This window comes from Chaetodon auriga, chromosome 17 (assembly GCF_051107435.1).
Source record: "Chaetodon auriga isolate fChaAug3 chromosome 17, fChaAug3.hap1, whole genome shotgun sequence".
NCBI lineage: Eukaryota > Metazoa > Chordata > Actinopteri > Chaetodontiformes > Chaetodontidae > Chaetodon > Chaetodon auriga.
The window spans coordinates 7,127,891-7,138,794 of NC_135090.1; the positions used below are offsets into that span (position 1 = coordinate 7,127,891).

At 41.2% G+C, this 10,904-nt stretch overlaps 1 protein-coding gene across 1 annotated transcript; it reads left to right on the forward strand.

The window, feature by feature from the left end:
* Positions 1-236: 236 nt before the first annotated feature.
* Positions 237-7,813, forward strand: nrsn1l (neurensin 1-like). The gene is made up of 4 exons (XM_076754829.1): positions 237-325; positions 4,543-4,625; positions 4,952-5,104; positions 6,398-7,813. The coding sequence occupies exons 2-4, from the start codon at positions 4,566-4,568 to the stop codon at positions 6,800-6,802; spliced, it is 618 nt and encodes a 205-aa protein (XP_076610944.1). The 5' UTR covers positions 237-325; positions 4,543-4,565; the 3' UTR covers positions 6,803-7,813.
* The last annotated feature ends 3,091 nt before the right edge of the window (positions 7,814-10,904 follow it).

A 10,904-nucleotide genomic window follows, 5' to 3' on the forward strand; every position in this document is an offset into this window, starting at 1 on the left:
GTCAAATATATTAAGAAAATCCAGTTTCATACCAAGAATGGCTGTAACTTCTTCTGCTTAAATGAAATGAAAATATCTTTATTGTTATCCAGTAAACATTACCGATTCACGGACAGTGTAGATGCTATCATGAAGCTTACTTGTCACAGGCTTGATTTGAATCGTTTGTCTCATGAGGATCATCATCAGTTCACACGTTTCTCTCTGCGTGCGCGCATGCTCAGTGTCTCCGTTCAGCTGATTCACATCAGCAGCAGCGCTGGAGATCAACGGCTCCGACAGCGCATGGATCCCCAGTGAGAGGAGCCAGCACTCCGGCCAGGGGGTAAGACAGAGTCCGTCAGTGGTTGTGAACTCGGTTTGGGTGGAAAGAGGAGGCTGCAGTGGTGGTGGTGGTGGAGGGAGGGACCCCCCCCCAAAAAAAGGGGGAAAAAAAAGTGCGTTGGAGAAAAGTGTGAGATGGACTCAGGCTGCATGGCCGCGATGACTCACTGGTGTCCAGCGCTGGCGGTTAGTTTGTGTCTGTGCTGAGAAGAAATGACCTCCATCTTTCTGCTTCCAAACGATGCGACCAGTCGTATCAAAATGCGACATATTTTGTGTCATCAGTTGGTTATTGGCATGGGAACGCAAATGCATCCTACATGAGTGCGGGGCGCGAAGAAACCCTGTTGCCTATTCTTGGAGCTTTAAGAGCCGGCAAGACAAATACAATTGCTAAATAAAATGCTGAATTAGGTGTTTTTAAATGGGCTCGATGTGGATTTAACTCACGTGAGAGTCTGGAGGAAAGTTGGGGCAAACTTGTCAGCACCATGGACAGCGCACTGCTTCAGTAGTCTGTATGGAGCTGTGGTGTGTTGGTCAGGAGTGGACATCCTGCCAAAACCTAGACCAGGTTTAACGTGCTTTGTGGTCATGTGGAAAAAAACAAATCTGAAATACATTTGTGTGAAAAATAAATAATTAAATTCGTACTCAAAACCAGTGGGTTTGGTAGCACACTTTAGAGCTTAATCCATCATAATATACTGTGAGTCAGCCTCAGAGCTCCACATATTAATTAAAGCATATTTGCATATTAAAGAGCTTTGGTGGAACAAGTACTCAGATCCTTTACTCAAGTCTAAAACTACTCCATTACAAGTTAAAAAAAAAAAATCCTACTCAAGTAAAAGTACAGCAAAGTATCATCGGCAAAATATACTTACAAGTATCAAAGTAACAGTGTTGGTTTTGCATAAACTGGGTGTCATGTTGTGATCTGTGGCATGGTTACACTGTCAACACTGATGCATCAGTGCATTAACCCTTATGTGGTGTTCGGGTCAAATTGACCCGTTTCAAATTTTTACAAAAAGAAAAATGATACAAAGATACAACATTTTGACCTGAAACTCCATGGCCTTGGCTTATTTTATGTGAAGAACATGTGAAAGAAAAAAAAAATTGACTTGACATGATACAAGACCCCCTACACATTTATGTCCTTCATAGGATGTTCGGGTCAATTTGACCCGCATGCATACAATGCCTGACAGACAGACTGACACACACACTAACACACACACACACACACACACACAAACATACACACACACACCCACACAAACATACACACACACACACACACACACACACACACACACACACACACACACACACGCACACAAAATACAGGTTTTCCCGCTCTTTTTCAGACAGATAGACAGACAACAGACAGAGAGACAGACAGGCAGACAGACACACACACAAACACACACACACACAAACACACACACACACACACACACACACACAATACAGGTTTTCCCGCTCTTTTTACCCTCTGAAGCATTGGAACCTGGGAAAATTTTCTCTTACTGTACCAGATGTACCATACATCATAGGTCAGTTCACCCACAATCTCCACCAGCAATATGAGCAAAAGATTCTCTGCTCAGAGGGCCTTGGAGCTTTTTATGTTAGCTGCTAACATAATAAGGATGGTAAACACACACTGAAGATCTGTGCATCATGTGTTGTTTAGACACACTTACTTCATGTTGTGACACAGACCACATGCAGCAAATGCAAAAAGTACATCTGTAGTACACACAGACTACGTTTACATGCAGTCAATATTCGGGTTATGGTCAATATTCCGGTTTCTGAAACATCCCGGTACTTTCTACCGTCTACAAAAGACATGATATTCATGTCTTTCACCACACTTACGAGGTGACTTATCTCCTCCTCGAGACTCCTTGCGAATAGAACATGCGCAGAACACAAATTAATGTTCCGTTCGATGGGGATATTCCGATAGGCGTATACACGACCAGATATTCGGGTTAGAAAAGGAGTAACCCAGGGGTCATATTCGGGTTTTTAAAAACCCAAATATGAGCATATTCCGATGAAAATCAATTGAGAATATAAGTTTAAAACAAAAAACATCAATGAAAACATTGTTTCATTTCATTTTTTCATAGATAAGCATAAATACCACCCAAGGCTTTATTATAGTGGACTTTATCACAAAAAAACGAATGACACTTCCACTGTTAAATGTTATCTAGCAGAGATTAATTGAAAACATTTATCATGTATGTTATCTATATTGCTTGGAATTGAGATAAAGACAATATATGTTGGAGTTTTTTTCTGTTAATTTTTATTTTTGTATTTCTTTTAAAACCAACAATAATGTCCCGGGTCAATTTGACCCGAACAGTACCAGAGGGTCCAAAAAGTGAACATAACACAAGGGTTAAGCAGCATTTGGCAGGTGGAGCTGGTTGATGTGGAGCTGGTTTTAACATAAAGTTACTCCAGTGGTCCCAACTGAGGGGTCAGCCCCCTGCAAAGGGTCACAAGATCAGTCTGAGGGGTCATGAGATGATGAATGGGGCAGAGAAGAGGAAAAAAGTTCTGATCCAAAAACTTTTTTTTTAACTTTTCTAGAATATTGACCAAATTTTACATCTTTTGGCTGCAAAGTAGCATAAAATGGAAATACTAAAGTGAAGTACAAATACCTCAAAATAGCACTTAAGTACAGTACTTGCGTACATGTATTTAGTTACTTTGAATCTCAGTCAAAATGAAATTCAGAAAGAAGGTTGGAAGCCATATCAAAGAAGTGACATTAGCATTCGTATCATGACCAGCTCAAAGATGTACATACTACCAAATTCATCATAAGGGTCAAATAACAAACTGTAAGTCAGTTAGATGGAAGAAGTATTTAGCAAATCACAACGGAGCTAATGTTAACATGTTAGTCTTTTATACTGCAGAATACTTCAGGAACCTGGAACTGAAGCTGTCATATAAATGTAGGCCGCAACATTTTCCTCTGAAATGATATGAAGTAGAAATATAAATCAGTATAAAATGGAGATCCTGGAAATAATGTACTGGAGTCACTCAGCAGTGCTTCACACATTCATTTAAAAGCATCATCAGAAGTGAGGTCATGCAGAGTTGAAGTTTTCCATTGAAATCGTGTTAATTATGGACTTCCCCGCCTCGCTTTTTCATTTATTCATTCTTCTAATTGTGTTGACATTCAGCTTGAATAAAACCAGAGAGGTCAGATCTTTTTCCTTTTTAAGGAAAATTTGAGCCTGACAAAAATTACTGGGATGTTCAATGCTATGAAAATGAGATTTTAAGTTGATGAAGTCTGGCGACATTCAGCGCTCTTTTCAGAAGATAATATAATACTTTTTTTCTAAAGGCTTCACTTAATAAGGTGACGGCACGAACTGCAACAGGTAATTTAGGGCTAATTCATGACAGTCCATGGAAATTAAAATTTTCTGATATTCTATTTATCCGTTTTAATGTTTTTCTCAAGCGTGAGAAGTTTACTTTCTTGCAGTTCTTTGTATTACTTTTGTTTATACCCCACGATTTCCAGTTAAAACGAGATCAGAGCCTCTAAACAAACACAAATCACACAAACTCGTGAAAAGCGTGTTTAATTGGACAGAGTTTGGTAACAACTCACCCTGTCAGGCTCAAGATTTTGGCCTTGAAAACATCACATTACCCGAGCAGGATGTTCTCCTCTGGTGATTACTGATTTGCTTTTCAGGGTTATGTTTCAAATTGCAGTCGGGTTAAAGTCACTGTTTAGTACAGACTGAGATAAGACGTGTGGCCGCTGAGAGGAACAGTTGGAAGGCAGAGAATGAAAGAAATCAATCAAACCACCTCAGGAGAATAACAACAGAGGGACGTGTGTGCATATGCGTACGAGGAAGAATAGAGTGTGCACGCACTTGCATATGTGTGACTCATCCGTGGGTGGTAATAGAGCTACCTCAGGGCCATGGTAGCCGTCAATCGTTCGCATGCGGCAACAATAACTGGGGCAACCTGACGACACGGGCCACGATTTATAACCAGTCTCTGAGGGGAGGGAGGCTCTTATTGAGGGAAATCCATATTCAGCAGATAAACAGTGTTTGTGTCACACCAGCCTCGCCGCTGAGAATTACACATATCAATCTGTGCACCACCTACAGCATCTATCTGTGTCTTCTTCCGCAGGTGTACAAGGTGCGTGCGCTGCGATGGCGCTGTGCTCTGACGCCTGTGTCTCGGGCTCAGGAGGAGAGTCCTCCGGGAGTGAGGTGAGCTTCAGTTTGCCTGGGTGATCTTTGAGTTTTATTGGATTTTATTACAGCTAAAAGAGTCATGATCAACATTAGTCAGGTGTGCAGAGAACATCAGCTTATGCTTTGGTAAGACTTTAGACTACAGCCCACGAAGTCAGTGCAAATATTTCGTACGTGCAGTAGAATCACACAGCGTCCATTTCTATAGGCAGGCTGTAATCTGAGGTGTTGTGGAGCCTGTGCTTCCACCAAATGTGAAAGAGAGATGCAAGCAAATGACACCACTGAGGACGTTTATCTTCCCGTGTAAATTGGTCCCTTTGTGCACATCATCCTTCCAGGCAGGTTCTAGCTGTCTTCAGTTTGGGGTTCGTTCCTATCTGCACCACTTCTATGAAGAGTGCTCGTCCTCCATGTGGGAGAGGGACCCGGAGGATCAGGGGTTCGTCCAGAGCCAGAGGTCAGCCCTGTGGTGGAGCTCAGCTGTGTGGAAGGTAGAGGAAGCACACTCTGTTTGCCTTACTCGCCATCAGTAAACAAACAGTAAACCATTCCACAAAATATCACATCAGACGGTGTAGGAAACATGTCTGTCGGTGTCTTCAGTGCTCAGCCTCTCTGGCATTTCTTGCATTGTTTGGTTGCTAGACATATTGAGTATTTACTTTAATCAGTCATACTCTGATATTTGGTATACATAAATATCTGTCACTGACCGATTAAACACAATAGAGATTAAATCCACCACTGGTGTTTTTTATGTCCCAGGTTTGTTTGAAATGTAGCAGAATCCCCCTGAGAGACGACAGGTCACATATCCTCATAGACAGTTAATTCAATGGTGTAGTATAGTCTCGTAAGTGTACTTCTTCATGTCATTCTGTCTCTCAGTCCAACCAGTGTTTCCCACTACCCTTACAAGCTTTTGAAACCCAGCTTTTTATCCTGTCGACCCTGAACTGCTAAATGAATCTAAGCATTTCATATCCTGTTGCAGCAGACCAAACATGAGTGTTGACCAAGGCGAAGGCCCAATAAAAGCTGTTTTCATTTTCTTCAGGTTCCGTTTTATTTTTTCCCAAAGTGCATGCACGTCTTGTCATCTGACAGTGTCCAATAATGTGGTGGATGAATAAAATGTCTATTTCATGGAACATAACATTGCACTATTTTTCATTAAACAGGGACACTGGGTGAGTATTTTCTCCCATGTTGTCAGAGGAATGGGCAATCCTCATCAGTGCTTCCCCTTCTCAACAATACATTAGATTCAGTAATGGAAAAGGTGTACTTTTTATTCTGTCCCTTTTTTTTTTTTTGGACATTTTTTCACCAAAAGCTCTCCAATATTAGACTGCCAAATTGCCCATGCACGTCTTCCCTTGTCTCTGCCAGCCTCACTGTCGGGCTGGGGAAGGCTGCAGACAAGCGTAGCACCTCTGTGACACATGGTGTCGCCTGTCGATTGTTTTCACCTGCCAGTGATGAGCTCCCCCAGTGGAAAAACGCTCTCTGATATAATCATGCAACATAGTGCACACAGTGCATTTCAAACTGTTGTCTCTGAATGATGAACTGCAAGCGCCGGTGTAGTGATATTTGTAAAGGTGAGGGATTTCATGTAAGCCCCCTGCCCATTTGGCAATTTGGATTTTTTTCCACATCACAACAACAAAATGACCTTTCCTAACAAGAGCAGAATGCTGAGGAAAGATTACCAGCTGCAGAAAAAAAGGACAGGGCTGCACAAATTACCACTTTAGGTTTCTATCTCTGTCTTCCTCCAGGTGTCCTTGGCCCTGGGTCTCCTGATCCTGACTGCAGGTATTACCAGCCTGTCAGTCGGTTACTCCACTCCACATAAAATTGAGTCTTTCGGAGAGGGAGACCTGTTCTTCGTGGACACCCAGGCTGTAAGCTTCAACAGGGGTCTGCACCTCAGCACTGCGGCGGGGATAGGGCTCTCCTGTCTCGGCTCAGCCTTGGTGGCGATGGGGGTTGTCGTTTGGATCCTCCCCAAGGCCAACTTCAAAGAGAGGCTATTCCACAGACCAGGGGAAGGAGAACAGAGAGGAGAGTTAGGGTCAAAGTGGAGGGTTCCAGGGGATGTGGTCACTAAGCCACCAGGTATAGAGGAGAGGAAGATACCCATCACACTGTCGAAAGTGGAAAGTGTGCAGCTCACTTCTTAAAAAAGATCCCTGCTGAGCTACATGGTGTACAGGCTTTTGTTCTAGTCCCAGGACCTCATTTACCTCATCTCATTCTTGCTTTTGATCCGTTGTTCAAATCAAGGTTGTTTTTTGACCTGGGTGTTACAGTTAGACACAAAGTTTTGGAAGCACCAGGATTTAAAGCTGCAAAACTTCATGGCAAAATCAGTTGATTCCCCTGGAATCACTACGATCAGGGGATCCACTCTTGAGTTTGACTTTGGTGAACTTTGACATGCAAATTTATGCTGTTGACCACTAGAAAGCTGTCTTGACATTGCTGACATTTCAGGGTATGGAGAGCCAGATATATAAATAGAGGATGAACTCCCAATTTTCTAACTGACCATTAGCTTGGAACTATTTTTCCTCTGCAGTTACATTTCATTGAATGAAACGGTGTACAGTGGTGGATGAAATGCCAGCGGGAGCAAGCACAACACTAGAGAGAAATTAGGGAGAAGCCTGACAGCTACACCAGTTCACCAACTAGCCTTGCAGTAGACACTACGTCACCAAGCTTCTGGTCCCATCTATTTCATGCAGCCGAGCTAATGTCCGTTGGTGGTGGCCCTGCCATTTAAGACTTAGAAAAGGTACTTCTCAGGATTTAAAAGCACAAATTAATCTGAATACTAAATCCAAATTAAAATGTATAAATGAGGCCCCAGGACTTCAATCAGAGACTTTGTGGTTCTCTTAAACATCTTGTAGTGCAGGATAGGGATGTAGGTGTTGACCATGGACTGTGTTGTACAGTGTACTAGTGTTGTATTTTAAAAATACAGTGAGTAATGTCCACCTCAAACCTCAAAGAGAGCTGAATCCTACTGTCAGCTGGTAGAAAATTGTATGTTTTTACCTCCCACTTGGTAGCGTTTGGTTTTGCTCAATATTTTTATAATTTATTTTTTTTAAGTCACGGTGGTACCAGTTTTCCAAGCAGTCAGACAAGGTGAAAATTATGTTTCCATTCATATATATATATACATGTATATACATATATACATATATATATATATATATATATGTATATGTATATGTATATATGTATATACATGTATATATATACGTATGTATATGTATATATATACACGTATATATACGTATATATATATATGTATATATATACGTATATATATATATATATATATACACAAGGATCACAGGACATTCAGGAAGGTGCTCACATGCAGATGTCAAGGATATAAAGAATCATTAATAATTCTGTATCTACATTTTCACATTTCTGCAGTAATGCTCAGCCCGCTGTGTTAAACACATGTACAGTCAAATGCTCCTGCACTCATCCGCTCACCCTCACACCCACACGCAGGCACAAATTCGTGCTCCATTGACAATATCACCTATTTTCTCCCCACTGTAATCTGGCTCCTTAATTGCCTGCAGTCCATGTCTCCAGGCAACAGTTGGGCTTCAAGTGCTCTATTTTCAACTCAGAACAAAGACCCTTTTCTGATTGGCCGAGCTCTTCCCCTCTCTTTATTTTTACACCAATCAGAGTTTTTATTTACAGGCGTACACAGCAGCAGCAAATAAGTGGTGACACGCTGAAGTGAGAAATTTGCACTGCCACCTTAGAGGCCACTTGTTTGATCAGGTCCTCTAGTTTAGTTCAATTAGTTTGAATAACAGAGTTCAATTTAGACAAAAATGTAAAAATAGAATAATCATGATGTCCTGATTGGTTCATTGCACTAATTCCACTGGATGTTATTATTGGTGTTTCATTGTTTTATTGTGTTATTAGCTTTGATGAAGATAATGGAATAAAAGGAGAATCAAGTGTCACTCGAGTAAAATGAATGAGCAAAATAAAGTTGTGATCAGCATACCTAAATGTGTTCGGCTTTGTGCATCTTTGGTTCCATTTCATCAATCTATTGTGGAAAGAATATGAACCTATTTTAAATCTACAGTAAGTGATATTATTGATGTTTTTGTTCAGTCAAATATTTTATTGTGATAAAAGATTGAAATGCTTGTGCTGAAGCCACTGAGGAATAATTTCATTTATTTAGCTTGTAGCTGCTTTTAGCTGTCCAACCATTTATTTTATTTTATTTATTCCGCTTATTTCTCAGGGACAGTGCATATCATGTACCCATTTAAATGATGGTCCTGGCTTTGTTTAAGCAAGTGTTGGCACCTAAGTTCATGTCAAACCACTCTCTTTTCAGCTCTGCCGCTGATTGATGACACAGCATTGACGACCATACTGATATTTTCATGATATCAGGTCCACTAATACCACCGCTGACATGACTAAATTTGTTGTTTTCATCTGCTGATTTCTGACAGCGAGACTTTTTTAGTCAATGAACCCTGAACAAATTGAACCAGAACATAAAGCACTTTGGGGGCGTTGATTATGCTAATGATCAAATCTCGCTGCATAATGTAGCTTCAGTGCTGTTAAATCAGACTGAGAGTCTACAGTCAGCGAGCTGATGCTAGCAGCTCTGTTGGGCTCTGGAGGATAGTAGTCCTTTGAGCTACATGCAAACATCACCATGCTGACATGCTCACAATGGCAATTTTAGCATATGGATGTTTCGCTGGTATGATGTTTACCATATTCACTATGGTTTAGTTTAGCACGTTAGCATGCTAGTTAATTAGCCCTAAACACAAAGTGTGAATGTCATTAAGCTGAGATAATGATTCTTCAGAGGTGCTTGTCAGACAGGCGAATAGCTTCAGAAACCCTCTCCCCCCCACACTGTTTGAGATACTTCACTCAACCCCAAGAAACCCAAGAAAGTCAAGCTGCTGGACCTTGAGGAAAAGTCGGAGAAATTCAGAGGAAGTCATTGCTTTTATGAATGTCTGTGCAAAATCTTGTGCCGATCCATTTACTAGATATGGATATTAGTATACTGTATGTTTTCAAGTCCTGAAGTCCGGAAAAGGTGACATTTCAGAGCTATAACTTTTTAAGCTGCAGAACTATGACTGATACAGAATACATTAAACACTGAACAATAATTGCCAATTTTTTTTGCCAGGAAAGAATGACAACATGCAACACTGCATGAATAAATAAAAAAAAGAGTTCACAAAAGAGAGTACTACATGTTCAGTATGTAAGATGTATTCATATAATTTGCCTGTGAGATGTGACATGTGAAGTGTATCTGTGGATGTATTCAGGAGTGTGTGTGTGTGTGTGTGTGTGTGTGTGTGTGTGTGTGTGTGTGTGTGTGTTTGTGTTTATGTCCATATGAGTACATCGTGTTACTTTGAGTACATGAGACACAGCTGTGAGTGTGACTCATCTCATCTTGTGTCCCAAGTCACACACTAGCAGGAGATCATTCATACGCACATACACTTACTCGAGGTCACAGCTTTGTTTTGCAGCACTTTTAGCTTCATGCTGCACTTTACAGACCAGCTCACATTTGTGCCAAAACCTTTGAATGTACAGTATGGTATTTGTAGACTGATGGCTGGTGGCTTTTTATGAAATATTACATTTTTGTTGAAACTCTGTTATACTGTTCCTGCAATCTTTGCAGTACCCAATTCTTTATCACTCGTTTAAAGGTCACACCATAACTGGAAGAAATGAAGGGTATGTATGTCTGCACTATGCTCGTATGCTTGCATTTTTCCTTCTTGTGGCAAAATCATTAACACATCATGCCTGCAAATAGCATCAGTGCCATCGCCGGGACTATTTTCTGTCCTTATTGCCGACATGTTCCCAGCATACTTTGAGCTCATGTTTGCATGGCTGATTTGAGCATGCAGGTTTATTAGCAAGTGTAAGTATATAATGAGATAGAAAAGTGGAAGCCGTGGCAGTGTTTCCTGTGAAGACGGAGGCTGATACACTCCACTGACTGCAAAGCTTGCAGTGTGAGTCACACTGTTGTGGGAGAGAGCCAAACAGCCGAGGATTGGGCTGCAGTCTGCTGGTCTGATTGGCAGACCCATCCATCCCAGTGAGTGTGTTCATGTGTGTGGGTGCTATATCTCTGGGTGCTGGGGACTCTGCCGAACTGATATGATACTGTAACATCTCATCTGCTGTGGAAAACAGACAGGAAGCTGG

What these genes read in the sequence shown, in the direction of transcription:
- nrsn1l (XM_076754829.1), top strand. Translation starts at nt 4,566, where the DNA reads ATGGCGCTGTGCTCTGACGCCTGTGTCTCGGGCTCAGGAGGAGAGTCC. An exon ending in GAGAGTCCTCCGGGAGTGAG is followed by an intron (nt 4,626 to 4,951) that starts GTGAGCTTCAGT and finishes TCATCCTTCCAG; the next exon opens with GCAGGTTCTAGCTGTCTTCA. An exon ending in GGAGCTCAGCTGTGTGGAAG is followed by an intron (nt 5,105 to 6,397) that starts GTAGAGGAAGCA and finishes GTCTTCCTCCAG; the next exon opens with GTGTCCTTGGCCCTGGGTCT.